This window comes from Odocoileus virginianus, chromosome 34, assembly GCF_023699985.2.
Source record: "Odocoileus virginianus isolate 20LAN1187 ecotype Illinois chromosome 34, Ovbor_1.2, whole genome shotgun sequence".
NCBI classification, from domain to species: Eukaryota; Metazoa; Chordata; class Mammalia; order Artiodactyla; family Cervidae; genus Odocoileus; species Odocoileus virginianus.
In genome coordinates, this window is record NC_069707.1 from 26109566 (window position 1) to 26129320 (window position 19755).

The 19755-nt window shown below is 39.7% G+C and overlaps 1 protein-coding gene across 1 annotated transcript; it reads right to left on the reverse strand.

Annotated features, from left to right (window-relative positions):
• Positions 1-7527: 7527 nt before the first annotated feature.
• SMIM28 (small integral membrane protein 28) lies at positions 7528-12002 on the reverse strand. Its single transcript, XM_070461456.1, has 2 exons — positions 11606-12002; positions 7528-8515 (listed from the first exon to the last, which is right to left on the reverse strand). The coding sequence occupies exons 1-2, from the start codon at positions 11714-11716 to the stop codon at positions 8138-8140; spliced, it is 489 nt and encodes a 162-aa protein (XP_070317557.1). The 5' UTR covers positions 11717-12002; the 3' UTR covers positions 7528-8137.
• Between the last annotated feature and the right edge of the window lie 7753 nt (positions 12003-19755).

Here is a 19755-nt window from a genome sequence, read left to right on the forward strand (position 1 = left end):
GTCTTTTTACAGTTACTACAATCTCAAATATAACTATAAAATTGATAGCAACTTGGTATTCTAATGGAAAATGTAATCTTTTCTTTTGCTTGGTTTCTTCTTTAGTTTGGGTAAGAATTTTAATAGTCATCCATTATTTAGATACAAAGCAACCCACAAAGCCCCATTTACACTTGGTGCCTGACACATAATTGCTTGATAAATGTTGAATGAATGCCAATCTGAATTTATCAGACATGGATTGTGATTGAGTGTCTTTAGAAGCACCTGTGAACCACCTTTCTCATGGACCACAGAAAATGCAGAGACATTTATTGAACGTGGGGCCGAGGATAAGAAAGCTAAGGTCTAAAGCTGTGAATGTCTTAAAAAATTAAAACATCAATTCTAATCAATATGAGGCTGATATAACTTCTGAGACTGCGGTGAGTGTTTTTAAAAACAGGGATATCCACACTGATGGTAACTGGTTCATGATGTGAGGTAAAAGTGGAAACCAAATATACCACAACTAGGTAGCTCACATTCTCAAAAAACTCTGGAAAAAAATAGTATAAATTCATATTGATACATATCATATACATGTTTGTTTTAGTTTGGTTTTTATTATTTATTTAATGTTCAGAAACATGGGTCTTTTTCCAGGTTCATATTTACTGTACAAATGGGATATCATTTGGTGAGATGACATTACCTTCTCTAGGCTTGGAGATGCAGATGAAACAGCTTGGACTCCCATTAATGTTGTTTTCACAGCTGGAATTCTTTAGGACCTGTACCTGAAGTACAGGATAATCAAAGCAAAGTCTCTGTATGTGGTCAGTACATGGTTCATTCTACCCAAGAGAATGTAAGAGTTGAAATATATTTTTAATACCAGTGAACTGGAGTTAGGCATCAGTTTCTGGGGCTACAGTGGTTTCAATCCTGCCATTATCACAGATTCTTTACCTTGGTGGCTCAGATGGAAAAGAATCTGCCTGCAACGCAGGAGACCAGGGTTCAGTCCCTGGGTTGGGAAGATCATCTGGAAAAGGGAATGGCTACCCACTCCAGTATTCTTGCCTGGAGAATTCTATGGACAGAGGAGCTGATGGGCTATAGTCCATGGAATTGCAAAGAGTCAGACACGACTAAACGAGTAACACTTTCACTTTCCACTAGGTCAGAAGAAGATGCCTGCTTCAAGGTTTAAGAGTCTGGCTTTCCATCATTAACTCTTCTACTTTCTGGCCGTGTGATGTTGGGCATGTGATTCAGCCTTCTTGAATCTGTTTCCTTATTTGTGCAAAAGGATGGGATTCACCTCGTTTGCTATTGAGGATTCTAAGAGGTAATGCCTGGTCATCTCTTGGCCCAATATTTTGCATGCTGTATCCTGATAAATAGTAGTTATTAGTATAGTCTTTTGTGAATAAAAACTCTGGACCAGTTCATTAAGAACTGAAATTGGTTCTTTGAACTTACCTGATCCTCCGCTCATTTGGCACGCATGTTCTTACACATTCTGCCTAAGGAGAAGCCTTATTGAGATTACTTGATTGTTTACTGCTTTGATGACATTAACAGAATAAGAGGAGAGAGGGAGGGTAAGTGTGGCTAGAACCACTGGGTGTGTGTAGGGAAGGGAGAGAGAACACAGGTATTTCCTCTGAAAAAATTTCAGATTTCTCTGGTTTCCTTGTCTAAAGTTGGCTTCCTTTGATCTGGGACAGCCTTCCTCCCAGGGCTGCATTATAACTGTGATGGGTCCAAAGCACTTTTGCTTTGGTGGGTCCCTTCCTCTGCAGAAAAATACAAACATTTGTGTTTTATGTCTCTGTTGTTAAAAAGATGAATATAATTTTTGACCCCCCCCCAAAAATTAACTTTTTAAATTCTGGTTTTAAAGTAAATTAAAATATTTTCATGGGCCCCTAAAAATGATGTGAGCTCTGGGCATGGAGGGCATGGAGCCTGGTAAGGCTGATGGCTGAGTGGATTCTGATATCTTAGTTTCCCTACAAGAAAGTAAGAACGTCTGATGTAGTATATGGGAAGAATAATAAAGAAAGGCAGTAATACTTACTCTGCCCTTATGGCGGATGTGTGTTTTAACAACTCTCTGGGGCAGGGCTTATTAGTGTGATAAAGGAGTAAATAATGAATAATATAGAACCAAGAAGATTCAATGCTTGAAGTGAGACTATTTAACTTTTGCCTCGCCTTGTTCAGAATCCAGATAGAGAGGATAAATGCTAATGTTGGCCTTTCAAAACATCCAACTATATGTATTGTCTGAATATGGGGCGGGGGGAGGAATGAAGAAGGAGAAGCTTTAGTTTTTAACTCTGTATCACAAAGTGCATTGCCCTGAGAACATGGTGGGGCTTATGATGCCTTATTCTAATATCAGAGTACAGTGATCTCAGTTCCTTCCCCAGGGACTGATTCGGTCTTTGGGACCACATGGTTTCTGAGATGAAGTTGTTGGTCTCATCTTTCGTCTCCTATATGTAAAACTTTCCCTCTCACCCTCTCTGACTTCTTTCCAGATTTTTTCTTAATTTTTGGTTTTCTGCAGCTTGAATTTGAAATACCCAGGTGTAGGGGTATTCTTTGTTTGTTTTCCTGTTTGATGCTCTCCAAGTTTCCTGGATCTGTGATTTGACATTAATTTACGGAAATTTGTTCTCATTGTTGCTTCTAATATTTCTTTTTGCTTTCTGATATTCCCATTGTACCTGTGTAACACCTTTTCAGTTCAGTTCAGTCACTCAGTTGTGTCTGACTCTTTGTGACCCCATGGACTGCAGCACACCAGGCCTCCCTGTCCATCACCCACTCCCGGAGTCTACTCAAACTCAAGTCCATTGAGTTGGTGATGCCATCCAACCATCTCATCCTCTGTCGTCCCCTTCTCCTCCCGACTTCAATCTTTCCCAGCATCAGGGTCTTTTATGGAGTAGGAAATGGCAACCCACTCCAGTATTCTTGCCTGGAAAGTCCCGTGAACAGAGGAGCCCAGCAGGCTACAGTCCATGGGGTTGCAAAGAGTCAGACACAACTGAGCACGCACACACCACCACCTTGTATAGTTGTCTCACAACTCTCATCTATTCTGTTTTGCTTTTTTTTTTTCCAGTTTTTGTTTCTCTTTGCTTTTCCCTTTTGAAATTTTCTATTAACATGTCCTTAAACTTAGATTCCTTCCTCAACTGTGTCCAGTCTGCTGATGAGCTCATCAGAAGCATTCTTCTTTTCTGTGACAGTGTTTTTGGTTTCTAGCATTTCTTTTTGGTTCTTTCTTAGAATTTCTGTCTCTCTGCAGACATTGCCCTTCTGTTCTTGTCGTCTATGTTTTCCATTAGAGCTCTTTGAATATTAGTCATATTTATTTTACATTCCTGGTCTGATAATTCCAACAACATTCCTGCTATCTCTGGATCTGTTTCTGATGCTTGCTTTGTTAATTCAAATTGTGTTTTGCTCCTTTTAGTATACCTTACAATTCTTTCTTGAAGGGTAAACTCAATATCCTAGGCAAAAAGAACAGCAGTAAACAGGCCTTTAATTACATGGTGGTCGGTGGTTAGATATTGGGGAAGGGAAAATGTTTTATAGTTTTATGATTAGGTTTCAGTCTTTTAGTGAGCCTGTGCCACTGGCTGTGAACTTGAAAAGTGTTTCTCTGCTGTTTTTTCTTTTCTCCCCTTTATTAGAACAAGCTAGTTGGGTATTTACCCACTCTGCAGTGTAAGACTAGAATCAGCTGGGGCTGCAAATTCCCCGCCCCCTCCCAGGTGAGTTAGGTTCTGATAAAACCCGAGCAGGTTAGGCCCTGGAGAAGCAGTTCTCCTGAGGGCAGACTTTGATACAAAGACAGAACGTACTGGTGGGTTTCGGGATGGTTCTTCCTCTCCTTCTGTTGGAAGCACAATAAGGTTCTTTTTTTTCCTCAGAACTCCACTGTGAAACTCTGGTAGGGCTCCTAGAGGCAAAATTCACAGTGTGGGCCCCTCTGGAGTATTCAGTTCTCAGATTTGCCTACTCTGAGCCTCCAGCAGCCTTCAATTGCAGTTCAGCTTTTCCCGACTCTGGCCCAGTTTCCTGAGGAGGTTTCTATGTGCGGGTTTCTGCTCAAGGTAAGTTGTGATTTTCTGTATCCGTCTCTCTCTAGTTTGGGGGCCAGTGGACTGGCCTGTGACCACAGTTCGCTGCATTTAAGAGGAGCTGTTGATTTTTCAGTTGTTGGGTTCTTTGTTGTTGTTATGATGGAGAACCGACTTTCAAGCTCCCTTCATGCCAGACCAGACACTGGACTCCTTTTCCTATGGAGAAAATGATGCCTTACTGATATTTTCTGACCTAGTGTAGAATTTAGTGAAAATATCTACATTCTGGTCACTGTTACTATTATACTACCTCTTTAAAAAAAAAACAAAAAACAACTTATTTGGCTGTGCCGGGTCTTAGTTGCGGCCTTGAGGGTTTTTAGTTGTGGTATGTGGGATTTAGTTCCCTGACCAGGGAGAGAACCCAGGCCCCCTGCATTGGAAACGTGGAGTCTTAACCACTGCGCTGCCAGGGAGGTTGCCTCCCTCCCATTCTTAATCTTTTCTAGCTACCGTTATTGCTTCCCCAAATACTTTTTAGCTGTCAAAATCTAGTTCTTTCATCCCTGGATTTCTATCAATCCCACTCTCTGACTTGGAGTGCAGACAGCTAGTACTGCCCGTGTATGCCAGTTGTGTCAACACTTAAAAAGGGATTCACTATTTACATGATTGCTTCTAATATTCTGCTTGCAAATCCTGCTTTGTGAGTTGAACTGGTGGCAGGTGCACATTATGCTGATGGCTTCAGGGAAGTGTTTACAGAGAATGTTGGGTTATAAATGATGCCCCAAAGCTAGATTTACAGACTTATTTTCTCTAGACATGGTAACTTACACCTGGGTAGAAGCTCACCTGTATTTTGTATCCACTCACATTACCTAGAAAATGACCTGCCTTTGTATTAGGATCTCTGGCTCTATTTCTGTTTAACTGGTTTATATGGGTCCTGATATCTGTATTTCTAAAAGTTCCTCGAGTAATTCTACCATGCACTAGGGTTGAAGTCCACTGGAGTGTAGCAAGTGTCAGCAAACCTTTACAGAACTGGGCAGTAAGTATTTGGGGCTTTGAAGATCAAATAGTCTCCACTATAACTACTCGACTCTTGATGTAGGAAGAGCTATAGGCAAGTGGGCCTGGCTGGGTTCCAATAATTTTATTTCTAGCCACTAAAATTCTAATTCATATAGCTTTCATGTGTCATGAAATATCTTTTTTTTTTTTAACTATTGAAAAATGTAAAAATCAGTCTGTCTCACAGGATGTACCATAACAGGTTGCAAGTGGAATTTTATTTTCTTCCAGCTTGATTTGGTTCCACAAAAGAAAATATTTCCTTAACTACATCACTGATAAAGTCTTCAATGAGTCCTAGCATTGACTACTTATTTTAAGTAAGTCTACCAAACACATTAATTGTTTGCTTATTTTGGGCTGTGCTGGGTCTTGGCTTTTCTCTACTTGCGGCGAGAGGGGGCTACTCCCTAGTTGTGATGCATGGGATTCTCACTGTGGTGGCTCCGTTGCTGTGGAGCACGGCCTCTGAGTTACTCGGGCTTCAGGAGTTGCCGCACGTGGCCTCAATAGTTGTGGCACTCAAATCTCAGTTGTCCTGCAGCATATGAGATCTTCCCAGACCAGGGATTGAATCTGTGTCTCCTGCATTAATTAGCAGGCTGATTCTTTACCACTGGGCCACCAGGGAAACCCTATCAGAATATTGTTAAACATGACAATGCATTTCCATATTGGCTTTTGAAATGGCGGTATTTGGGATGCTTTTGTCTACAAATACCAAGCGTGGCTTAAATGGTTAAGTAGTGGGAAAGGTATTCTCTCATGAAAATATAGACATTTTCAGGGTTATTAGGCAGCATGACAATCATCAACCCATGTATTGTCCATCTTTCTACTCTACTATCCTCAATACTAGCCCTGGCCAATGTCTTGCTCCTGGTTGCAAGCAACAGCCCTATGTGCCGCATGCAGACATGTAACATCCAGCAGAAAGGAAGAGTGTTTCCTTCCATGCATTTATTTTGAATGTGAGGCAGTCTTTTTTAGAGCAAGCCTCTCCTCCTGTGTACATCTCCCCCATCAGCCCCAAGGACCAAATCAGTCCCTGGCAAAGGAATTGAGATCACCATAATTAACTCTCATTGTGCATCCACTGGTGTGGGCAGGGGGAAGGGAAATCTGTCTGCCTCTCACAGGTGGTCCCAGGATTTCAGAACCAAATCTGGGTTCTGTTAGCAAGGGAAGAAAAAGAAATGGCAGTTGGGAAATCAACAGTCTCACAGAGAACTAGAATCCTAGGATTAAAAAAAGAAGGCTGTCTGCTGAGCTTCTCATTGCCATTTGTTTATTTACTTCCCTTAAAGACCATTAGAGAATTGTTCAGAACAATTTTCCTGAAATAAATTTTATTGATTTTTCACTCAGATTATATTTTGCTTCAGTCTTGAAAGAAATTGCTATGATTTCTATCAGATTACATTTGAAAAGTAATGCATTGTACTTTGTTATTTTTCTATAACTCTACCATGTTGTGTATCTAGTATAAAAATGTTCATGTCAAAAATTTTGAAGAGTCATCATTTTTTGTTCATTTTGAACCATCAGAAGGTTGTTTAGTTTATACTGTGAAAACAAAAAAGTTTTACCCCTGAAATTATGGCATTAAATACAAACTTAAGGACCTTGTGTGTCACCTTGCCACCCCCATGGGTATCCTGATACAGCCCCCAAATGTAAATGACCGACCCCTACCTCCCCATTTGAAAATCAGAGGGAGATTTGTATCCATTCCAAATTCAGCTCTGTCCATCTTATTTTGAGCCCCGACCCTCAGTCTGGAGTGGGCACTGAAATTCCACATTTGCAGTTTTCTTGGGAGATCAGCTGGCACTGGGGAAGATGCTCTGATCCAAGGCAGAGAGGCCAGGCTTCTGGTCCCAGCTCTGCCTCTTAGGAGGTGTTTAACCTCTCTCAGCTCTAGTTTTGACATCTGCAAAGCAAGAGCTTGAACAGTGTGATTTATAAGACCCTGTTAGAGCTTATCTGTGTTTCTCTTTATGCTTTTGACCTTGTACACATTGCTACGTTTAAAATGGATAACCAACAAAGACCTACTGTATAGCAAAAATAAAAAATAAAACAACCCTTCAATGCTATATAAGGTAAAAAAAGATTTGACCTTTCCTTTCCAATGTTAAACTGATTTCTACTCTTATTACTGCTTCTTGATGAACATATGTTGTCACCAGGTCCCCCCAAGATAGTGCGTGGGAACAACGACTTTTTGTCCTGCCATGGCACAGTTGGACAGCCCATGATATTCTAGTGTGAGACATTCCCACATAACCAAGCCAAATCCTTAAAATCCAGGAAGCAAGTCAGAAGGTAAACAAGAGTGACAGTACTCAGGAGAGAATTTTGTAGCACTTTATTTTTTTTAGCTAAAACGCTTGCAAATGTCAGTTCTTTCCTCATTAATATTGAAATATACTTGACCATTATTTACAACAGCCTTGAAAATGTGCCGGGTCCACTGACCCTTGCAGCTCTAGAGCTGTTTTTTCTCTCTTTCTAGAACTCTCCAAGCCTCTTCACACAGAAGTGAAACAAGTGAGGCCCTGGACAACTTGTGTAAAGAGAAGTTTTATTTGGTGGTCAAAGCAGTTATCTTTGGCTTATCAACATTTTCCTGTTTTCTTTCTCTACAGAGTTAGTTCTTATGTTCCCTAGTAATTCTTTTTTCCCCCTCAACTCATACAGAACTTTTTGTTTTTCTCAAGAGTATATGTTATAGAAGAGCCCAGTCATCTTTGGAACAACCTGGGGAAAGTTTCCCCTGAGGAACTTGAAAATGAGTTAACAAGATTGACGTTTGTCAAGCTCCAAGTCCCCGAGCCCCAACCCATTCATCCCGGTGTCCACCATGACTAACAGCTTCTTAGGTCCAGAGGCCCTTGTCCCCCTGCCCAAGTGGGCTCTTGGAAGGGCGGAGGGCCATGTTCTGTGCGGTTTTCAGGGGCAGTTTACATTTGCTTATCCAGTCCAGGTGAACCCTGTCCACACTGGATGCCCGCATCCGGAGCCTGTTCCCCAGGGGCATACTTGGTGGCCTCCTCATAGGAGGGCGGGGAACATGCCTCAGAGAGAAGCGCGGGCAGTGCGGAGTAAGGGGAGGTCTGCTCGCTGCCCCAGGGTGAGCCGGGCAGGAAGTCGGTCACCTCCCCTGCAGGCGGCTGCTCTGGGAGGTCCAGGGCGGAAACCTGGTCCTGGGCCCGCGGGGTCTGACAGTGGCGATACAGGAAGAGCAGTAGAAAGGCCAGGAAGAGCAGGACGGTGGCTGGAAGAAGGATGAAGAGGAAGGGCTCCACATCTTCCCGGGTGGAACTTCCCTTCTGGGTGCCCTGGAGTTGGGGAACGGAATAGGGTTAGAAGATGGGGAAAGAAGACCGCTGGAGTTCTAAGGTTGGCCTCTGTCTTCCTTTTGTATTCTATCACCATTTGGGCTTGCCTGATGCTCAGCTGATAAAGAATCTCCCTGCAATGCAGGAGACCCCGGTTCGATTCCTGGGTCTGGAAGATCCCCTGGAGAAGGGAAAGGCTACCCACTCCAGTATCCTGGCCTGAAGAATTGCATGGACTGCATGATCCATGGGTCCCAAAGAGTCGGACACAACTGAGCGACTTCCACTTTCACCATCATTTACTCACTCTAAAGATCATTCTAATCATTCATTTATGCTAATAATTAAAGTGTACTTAAAAAGTATGAATTCAGAATGTCAAAAGTACACGAGGATACCCTACAATATTTCCACTGAAGTAAAAATATTAGAATAAGGTTTAGTTGGTAGGTCCATCACACATTCATTGAATTTATGTACTTACTTCATTTTTTATGTACTTCATTATTTATGTACTTACTTCATTTAGAATTAGACCAATAATGTTTTATGCTGCACAAGGGTCATTTGGAACTTCTTTGATTCTGGAGTAAAATCTGACATTGTTACATGCTCCTATGGCATATAAATAACATTTGAAATCTGATTGGATAGCCAATGCTTATGATGATTGAGATTGTGAAATTCCTTCAATTTGTTTTTGCAATATTTGTAGGATAAATATAGAAATTTGGAACTCAAGAAAAAGAATTGCAGGTAAATTTTTAAGTAACCTAAAAGGTATTGATTTTATAGTATCAGTTTATGAGAATAATGATGATTCTTGATGGAGTAAATAATATAATAGGCACAGAATGATACTTCAACAGCAAGGTTTGAAAAAAGAAGTCCTGTTCCAAATTGTTTAGACATCGCTTTACATAAAGCTGCTAAGAAATAAGTGTTAAAATGCTTCCCCATTCACAACGCATGTGAATGTTAGTATCTACTACTACAGAGGGAAAGAAAACAGTGTAAAACCTTATAATTGTGTTTAAAAAACAATATACTAAGATCTACTGATTTAACATAAAACTTACACTAGTAAAATTATGAGAGCTGGGTTTTTTGCCTTGATTTTGGTGGAAAGAACAAATGTGTTGCTGGTCTTGACGTTTTGAGAGACTGACTTATCTAGTGGTTTCTTTTGGTTGTTGTTGTTGTCTTTAATGCCTAAATAATTTACAACTATGTATGTTATTTTGACTTGAAATTAGATGGTCTATTTAATATTTACACTGTTAGATATTTTGTTTTGGTAAGATATGAGTTATGATGTTTTAGCTTAAAATCCTTACAATTTTTTAAGGTTTTCGTGAGCAGCAGAGCATCATCTTTGGGCTTTGACAGCTGTGGTCTTGAATTCCAATATGACCTTCTGATACCTGTGTGACCATGGACTATTCACTTACCCCCTCTGATTCTAGTTTTTCTTCAGTATGAAATCAGAGTAAAATCATCTTTTCTGGAGGGTTGGCTTGAGAATATAATGAATTAATGAACTATGAATTTGTTCTGTTTTCTCACACATGATCTAGTTTATCAGAACTCTTAAAACCTGTTATGATAAAACAAGGACTTTGGTTATATAAGCTTTAAGAATAGATGAACTCAAAAATAAATTTACTGCAATTATTAAAAAAATCAAGTTGGACTGAAAAAGCAATTTAAACTATGTTTATTTTCTCCCACTAGATAAATCATTTAAAATGTTAAAGCTATTATCTCTTAATACTTAATCACTCTTCCTCCTTGATAACCACGGACCATTTTGCATAATTGATTTTTCTTCTTTCTCCTTCAATAAATGTGGGTAATAATAGTTTCTAAACCATTGTGGGCATCAAATTTTAAATACTGTTATACCCTCTAAGTTCCATATGCATTGAATATGAAGATACTTAATATTCTGTTTAAAAGTTTTTATGTAATCCTCTTACTTTATACCACAAATGGTATTAGTTGCAAAAATTTGAAAAAGATGCTACTGTCCCCTTCTGTAATCAGTAGTTCCATTGGGTGAGTTATCTTGTCCAGATATTGACACTTATACAGCAGATTAGGACAATTTCTTGAGATAAAGAAATTTTTTTTTTTTCCCCCTAATTAAGAGACTATGGAGCTCTAGAACAAATTTACGATGGTATCTTTGTTTTTTAAATGATTCATAGTATATTGGTTCAAATTGTTTTGTATTTTTTTTTAAATGCAGAAAGAATGTCTTTAGTCAAACATTCAAAATGGTTCATTACCCTCAAAGTGGCTTTTTAATATTTCTCAAGGACTTTGTAGTACAGGGATTACTTTAAAGAAAAAGGCAATAGAAAGTGTAACTGCTGAAGGATATATCATATATGTGTATAATTTATTTCTGTAACAAGTGGTTTTAGAGAACTTAAATACCAATTTCACCCCTCAGATTTCTAGAAAACAAGAAAATAGGTTTCTTTTCCTCTTTCTTGTGGGACAGTGGTATCACTCACTTTCCTGTTGACCATAAAATTAATTCTGAGTTTTTAGGTTGCTATAAATATTTTTCCATAATGAATCCTCAGACTGGGACTCCTTTGGGGATTTCCCAGAGAAAGCAAAGCAGCTGCTGAATTTCTTAGAGGCAAAACTCCTTAACTCTTTGCTGCCCTTCCTGAAGTAAGATCCTTGGCTTCTTAGAAACAGTTGGAGGGCCAAAGGGAATATCTTTCTTTCTTTTTTTTCTTTAAATGTAGACATTGCTTACTGAGCAAAAATGCAACCTTATTGTACCAAGGCAAGAATTTGCTGACTTCTGCCTTCAGGTGATCTTTAAGATATTTGTTATCTCAGGTGTTCTTAGAATATTCTGTGACAAGTTTTACTTGAATTTATCATTGTCAAAAGAATCCAGCTTTCAAGTTACCTCCATATACCAGGTCAGTCAGCAACTTCATATTTTTGTCACACCTGTAATGCAAAAGGTTGCCACCAAGTTTTCCTAACAATACAGGCGATGTTGGTTTTAAGGCTAACAAGGGTATTCTGGGGGAAGAAAGGGCATAAGTGGTAGGTACAGACCTGCAGCTGAGTTTCCAGAAGAGGCAGGCTGGGTTCGCTGGTTAGCCACCCATAGGTTCCCCGGCCGGCGTGGCCAAACTTCCTCCAGCTGCTGCCCAGCAATGCCCGCATGCTTTCAGCCGACTGCTGCCCTGGTCACCCTCCCGCCTCCCTGCCCAGACCTCCGCAGACCTGCTGCTCTCGGCCCACATCCAGCGTGGGTGTGTTCGGCTGATGGCTCTTGGTAAATTTGTCCTCTGATGAGGATCAGCAAGGGAAAAGAAACCAACCAGAGAGACCTCTGAGGGCTGCGTTTAAATTCTGTGCCTCTGGGTTTGCTTCCGTGGCCTTCATCATATAAGCATGGCATCAGACACCAGACACGGAATAGATTTCAGACAGATGTTCTTTGCATTCGTGTTATTACAGTGCCACAAATGGTCTCAGTGAGTAAAGAGCTATTTATATTTGATGTAAATAAGACCCTCTCGCTTCCCTTACCACACCCCTTTCCAGAGATACAGCTGAGCAAGAAAAACTACCCAACCTGAATTTCCTTTAATTATTTCTGGGTTCTGTGGTATGGAGAGAAGCGGGTATTTGGTAGAGAAGCAAGACTCATTAATTACATTTTGGTGAATTATTTAGATGAAAGATGCTAAATGATAAAATTGTACAGAAGCCAGAGAGACAATAGCTCAGATTGTTTGGATGGAATGTTTGCTGTTTGCAGTTTTTTTAAAAAAAAGTCAAATTACCAGTACCTACACAGTCTTCCTTATGATTACCTTATGAACTTTATAAAATTATATCAAGCAGTAAGAAATTTTCAATTTACACATTCACTGAGGTGACTTGGGGATGTTTAATTCTACATATGTATTGAGAACTTAACATTTAAGACATGGCTGTTGGATTCTTCCTTTTAGTAAACTTTAGCTTCAAATATTTACTCAGAATGTTACAACTCAATATTACAACTACAAATATTCCTGTCCAGGCATCATTAAAGTGATTGTTATGATGCTGAAGTCATATTTTTAAGTGGGATATTAAGTGGGATTTTTTTTTTCCTTAATTAAGATTCTTAACATTTGGCCCATGGTGGTCTATGGAATAGGTTTGGCGGAGGGTGATGAACCTTCTGAACTTTTAGATACATTTAATTTTTGTGGAAAGATCCATAGTTTTCATTGCATTTTCAAAGACAACTGTCCTCCCCAATACATTTTGGCACTTTGCCAAACTTATTGGTGTTAAGGGCTTTCACTAAGATCCCAGTACCTCAGTCAGTATCCTACTCTGGAACACCTTTGGCATTCATGCTTTCCATTCTTACTGTGGAATTAGTTGATTCTGTGCTTTTGGTTGACACGTTACCTTGTTCCATGAATGTGTCCCTGTTTTAAGTCAATCCTGTATCCCCACATTGAAACGTGAGGAGCACCCTGGAGCATCTAGGGACCACTGCACCACTTTACTTGTTTGCGTGTCAATGGCCTTGCCAATACTATGCCCTTGACCTCTTCTCCATCTTATCTACTTATTTAAAAACCTTCCTTTCTTGAGGAGGAGATTGGAAATCTGGACCAAACGCATTAAATGTAAATCTGTAATGTTGACCCTCCTCCAGCATTGAATGAATCAGACAAAACTACCTGCTTTTATGGCTACGTTTTGGGGGGACCAAGAGAAACAAATATAATTACATAAATAACATGTACTGCATCAAAAGGTGGTAAAGTCTATGGAGAAAAAGCAGAAGGAGCGGAGTAAATGCTGAAGGCGGGGAGGCATTTTTAAAGTAGGAAGTCAATTAGGATCTCACAGCGTAAGTGATATTTGTGTAAAAAGCTGAAGGGTTCAAGGGACGGAGTCATGAAGATTTCAGAAGGAAGAGCGTTGCAGACAAAGGGAATAGCCATGCAAAGGCCCTGAGACAGTCACATGCATGCTAAGTTCTCAGAATGGCTGGTAGGTCAGCGTGGCAGGAGCAGTGGGCCGGGAAGGAAGTAGAAGATAGAAGACAAGGGTGGGAGGGTACCTGGAAGGTACAGCACAGAGTGCAGCGTTTATAGATCGTTTGAGGAACTTCAGCTTTTCTTCTGAGTATGATGGAGAAGCCATGCAGTTTTGAGCAGAGGAGTGACAAGATCTGACTTCCATTTTAAAAGAATCACTCAGGCCTCTGTGTGGGAAATTGATATAACAATTAAGGGCAAAAGCAGGGACTCTTGAGAAATAGCAGACCAGATTAGTATTATAGAAGTGAAGGTGGTGAGACTCTAGATATATTTTAGAGTCAGCAAGATTTGTTTGTTCTACCACTAAAGGCGGTAGAAGATTGAAAAATGATCAAGAAGAATTCTGGTTTAGACGTGAGTGATAGGAAGGATGACCATTGGAGGGGAAAGACTGGATAGGGCAGGTTGTTTTGTTTTTTAAGCAAGACAAGTAAAGATCAGGAGTTGAGTTTTGGACATGGTAAGTTTGCAATATATGTGAGTTTGGGTATTTGGAGTTTAGGAGTGAGGACTGGACCACAGATAATAGTTAGAAGCCATTGTCAGGGTTGTTGTTATTCAGTTGCTAAGTCATGTCCGACTCTTTGCAACCGCACGGGTTGCATCCCTGTCCTCCACTATCTCCTGGAGTTTGCTCGAACTCACGTCCATTGAGTTGGTGAAGCTATCTAACCACCACTTCCTCTGCCGTTCCCCTTCTCCTTTTGCCTTCAGTCTTTCCCAGCATCAGGGTCTAGCATAAAATTTTGTGAGATTTGAATAAAATCTGTACTTTGGTTAATAATAGTATATCACATGTAATTTCCTGTTCTTCTTATGCCATCATATTTCTTTATATTCTCAGAATTGGTTTAGAAGTTTAGTGTTACTGCTAAAAGTCTAGAAAACTTATTATCTTAGTGATTTTAAAAAATTTGAATGAGGTTTGAAACTTCTAATGAAATAATGTTACCTCTGGTGTGACTTCCAATTTATTTTATGATTATTATAGTATTATAACAATTTATTTTAATAATTATATATATTATATTATTATATATTATATTATTATAATATATAACATACAATATATTATTGTATATATTATTGTTATATTATTAATATATGCTTAGCCTACAGGGCCAATAGCCTGAATTTGCTGTAACTGCTTACAGAAATGCTGTAGTGTTTCACTCTAGAAGGTTATACCTGTGTGGATTTTAGCAATTAAAGTCTTTTTTATTTTTTAGGCCTCCAGAGTACATGATCTTTTTCCTTTTCTCTACACTATAAGACAGGACACTTCCTGTTTCAGTGGGCTTTTCACCAAGACTTTTCTGCTTAGGATTTGTATAGCTTGATGTTAATTATAAACACTGACTATAATAATTCTGTAAGTTTGATTAGCTACCTCTGAAACTTCTCTAAATGTTTTAGAACTGAGGAGAGAAGAGTTTTTCCATGTTGTACTTATTTTACTTCTCGCCCTCTTTTTTAACATTGACTTGTTTTCACCCATTTCATTTGATCTGTTTTTTCTTGATTTCCTTAAACTCAACATTGTAATTTCCTATTTTTATTTTCAACAACTACAAAGATTTTTTGGTTTCCTTCTGGTTTGTGGAACTTATGGGAGTTTGTGTTACATATTTTATCTTCTGGGCCAGTGATGGAGAAAAAGCCCTTGAAAACTCAATGTGAGGGAAGATTGAAATAAATGAGATATGCCTGTAAAATGGTAGGATTTTTTTTTTTACATTTAATTTCTAAGCTAGTAAATACATTTGAATTTTAGCAAACTTGTCAGTGCACTTTCTCAAGATACAATTATAGGAATTAAATAAACTTATATTTGATTAGGATGACTGAAAAACTAATCAGCAGATGGCAGGCAGCACTGTGACAAATCGCTGCCTGCATCAGAGTCCATGGAGGCCCAGGGGTTCAGCTAAGGGTCAGCAGATTTGGCCTTGGTTTTTGTTCAACTTTGGCCCTGATAATCTGGAAGGAAAGACATAAACAGTTGACTAAGTCCTTAGCAATATGGATTGAAAAAACCAAAAACTGTCTGAGAATGATGTTTTAAAACCAACCAGGTATGACAATAAAAGAAATTATTGATACAAGTTTACTTTGGAAGAATATGAGCACTTATGGGAAGGGAGGTTTGAGCAAAAGGTTTTTAAAAAATGTTATCAGGGAATAATATCAAACAGAACAAAGATCTTATATGTTCAGTTTGAATTTTGACAGTTTTATTCACTCCTATAATCACCACGTGAAACAAGATATAAAACATTTCCATCATCCTAGAAATTTCCCTCCTTCTGTCAATTATTTGAAGTTTTCTATCTACAAAGTACTTTTTTAACAATTCAATTCTCCAGAAAAATCAGGGAGCAGGATATATGAAATTTATAAGCTTACTGTGTTCCCTGGTTATGAATTAGAGTATTTTCAATCATTTGGCCTTTGGTTTACTGAACCAGGAATCAAGGAAAACCTCGGCATATTTAAAATAGAATAATGATCACAAATGTGTAGAAATCATATTGATGAATTTAAAACAGGAACTAGTGGGTGGATTTTAGATTAAAATTTCTCGTGTAATTTGTCTATGCTTGGTTTATTTAAAAATTTTTTTAAATTTTATATTGGAGTATAGCCAATGAACAATGTTATAATAGTTTCAGTTCAGTTCAGTTGCTCAGTCATGTCTGACTCTTTGTGACCCCATGCAGCATGCCAGGCCTCCCTGTCCATCACCAACTCCTGGAGCTTGCTCAGACTCATATCCATCAAGTCGGTGATGCCATCCAACCACCTCATCCTCTTTCATCCCCTTCTCCTGCCTTCAATCTTTCCCAGCATCAGGGTCTTTTCCAGTGAGTCAGTTCTTCCCATCAGGTAGGTGGCCAAAGTATTGGAGCTTCAGCTTCAGCATCAGTCGTTCCCATAAAACATTCAGGACTGATTTCCTTTAGGATGGACTGGTTAGATCTCCTTGCAGTCCAAGGGACTCTCAAGAGTCTTCTCCAACACCACAGTTCAAAAGCATCAATTCTTCGGTGCTCAGCTTTCTTTATAGTCCAACTCTCACATCCATACATGACTACTGGAGAAACCATAGCTTTGACTAGATGGACTTTTGGTGGCAAAGTAATGTCTCTGCTTTTTAATATGCTGTCTAGGTTGGTCATAGCTTTTCTTCTAAGGAGCAAGCGTCTTTTAAAATTTCATGGCTGCAGTTATTATCTGCAGTGATTTTGGAGCCCAGGAAATTAAAGGCTGTCATTGTTTCCACTGTTTTCCCATCTATTTGTCATGAAGTGATGGGACCAGTTGCCACGATCTTTTTTTTTTGAATATTGAGTTTTAAGCCAGCTTTTTCACTCTCCTCTTTCACTTTCATCAAGAGGCTCTTTAGTTTCTTTTCATGTTCTGCCATAAGGGTGGTGTCACCTGCATATCTGAGGTTATTGGTATTTCTCCCGGCAATCTTGATTCGAACTTGTGCCTCATCCAGCCCAGCGTTTCACATGCTGATAATAGTTTCAGGTGAACAGCAGTAGGACTCAGCCACACATGTCCATGTATCCATCCTCCCCCAAGCTCTCTGCCATCCAGGCTGCCACATAACATTGAGCAGAATTCCCTGTGCTATGCAGTAGGTCCTTGTTGGTTATCCATTTTAATTATAGCAGTGTGTGCATGCTGATCCCAAACTCCCTAACTATCCCTTCCCCCGCCCTTCACCCTGGTATCTGTAAGTTCATTCTCCAAGTCTGTGAGTCTGATTCTGTTTTGTAAATAAGTTCGTTTGTATCATTTCTTTTTAGATCCCGCACATAAAGTATGTCATATTTCTCCTTCTCTGTCCAACTTACTTTACTTAATGTGACAATCTCTGCTGCTGCTAAGTTGCTTCAGTCGTGTCCGACTCCGTGTGACCCCATAGACGGCAGCCCACCAGGCTCCCCCGTCCCTGGGATTCTCCAGGCAAGAACGCTGGAGTGGGTTGCCATTTCCTTCTCCAATGTGTGAAAGTGAAAAGTGAAAGTGAAGTCGCTCAGTTGTGTCCAACTCTTAGCAACCCCATGGACTGCAGCCCACCAGGCTCCTCCCATGGAATTTTCCAGGCAAGAGTATTGGAATGGGGTGCCATTGCCTTCTCCCGTGACAATCTCTAGCTCCATCCATGTTGCTTATGCATGGCTCTTTATTCATATATATGACAGGGAGAATGGGTTAGATGGGATGGAAGAACCTCATGACTTATTCAATACTTAAACTGTCATTATTATCATCTATTTTTCTTACAGTAACTCTTATAAGAATTGTTACTAATTTTGTAGATTAGGAAGTTAAGGCTTGAATTAAACAATCTGGGGAAAGGTTGTCCAAGGTTTTCCAAGAGGATACAGTTCCTGGAGCCAGGTCTGAATGTATCAAATGCCTCACTTTTTGTGAAGAAAAGGAAGTTTAGATGACAGAAGACCATCCCTCTTTTAACAGGTGTAGCAGTCTTATACTTGGTGCACAGTCCTAGAGATGGCAGATGTGCTATGATCATAAATACAAAGCCTCATAGGAAAAATTAGAACTCGTATTCTTTTTTTAGCATCACTTCTTTTTTAATACCTCCCTTAATTTGCCTCCATCACTGGATGCAGTCAACTACCACCTCCTCTGAACTGCTTCTGTACCACCTGTTGGGTTGGCCAAAACTTTTGTTTGGGCTTTCCTGTAACATTTTGTGGAAAAATCCAAAAGAACGTTTTGGCTAGCCCAATATATGCTTTCATTAGCTCACATGCTATATTTTGTGTTGAAACTGTATGAAGGTCTTTCTTTACTTCACTAATAGAAGACAAAGAATTATCTTTTAAGTTACATTCTCCTAAAGCTCAGTCGAGTACTGACATCTTGTAGGCACTTGAATGCTTTGAGTAGAATAAAGTGATGTTTTTTTCATCTTATGGGGCTTCCCAGGTGGCTCAGTGGTAAAGAATCTGCCTGCCAAGGAGGGAGACACTGGTCTGATCCCTGGGTTGGCAAGATCCCCTGGAGGAGGGCATGGCAACCCACTCCAGTATTCTTGCCTGGAGAACCCCATGGACGGAGGAGCCTGGTGGGCTACAGTCCATAGGTCACAGAGCTGGACACGACTGAGCATGTGTGCATGCACGTGTACACACACACAGACACACACACAGACACACACACACACACAGACACACACACACACACACCCACACACACCCTAGTCTTTTAATTCCGTAGTGATAGAGGCAAGTCTACCTTGCTGTTCTTTTCTTTAGTTTTATTTTCACGTTACCCTGCCTGCCAGATTCTTGAGTATCCTGTTGCACATTGCTACAGGATAGAGCATTTTTAAAAATTCTTTTCTAAACTTTTAGATTGAAGTATAGTTGATTTATAATGTTGTGTTAATTTCTGCTGTACAACAGAGTCAGTCATTTTACACATACATGCATTCTTTCTAACACATTTTTTCCATTATGGTTTATCACAGGATATTGAATATACTTCCCTGTGCTCGACAGTAGGACCTGTTGCTTATCCACTTTATGTGTAATAGTTGGCATCTGCTAACCCCACACTCCCAGTTCATCCCTCTTCCACCCCACATCCCCTTGGCAGCCACAAGTCTGTTCTCTTTATCTGTGAGTCTGTTTTTGTTTCACTGATAGGATCATTTGTGCCATATTTTAGATCCCATGTGTAAGTGGTACAGTATTTCTGTTTATTTTTCTGAACTCACTTCACTTAGTATGGTAATCTCCAGATCCATTCATGTTGCTACAAATGGCATTATTTTGATTTTTTCTAGTTGAGTAGTACTCCACTGTACGTATGTACCACATCTTCATCCATTCACCTGTTGGTGGACACTTAGGTGGGTTCCATGTCTTAGCGATTGTGAACAGTGCTGCCATGAACATAGGCGTGCATTTGTCTTTTTGAATTACAGTTTTTTTTCTGGATATATGCACAGGAGTGGAATTGCTGGATCATATGGTAATTCTATTTTTAGTTTTCTGAGGAACCTCCATACTGTTTTTTATAGCAGCTGCACCAACTTATATTCTCACCAACAGTGTAAGAAGCTTCCCTTTTCTCCACATCCTCTCCAGCATTTGCTAT

What these genes read in the sequence shown, in the direction of transcription:
- SMIM28 (XM_070461456.1), bottom strand. Translation starts at nt 11,716, where the DNA reads ATGCGGGCATTGCTGGGCAGCAGCTGGAGGAAGTTTGGCCACGCCGGC. An exon ending in TTCTGGAAACTCAGCTGCAG is followed by an intron (nt 8,516 to 11,605) that starts GTCTGTACCTAC and finishes CCCCAACTCCAG; the next exon opens with GGCACCCAGAAGGGAAGTTC.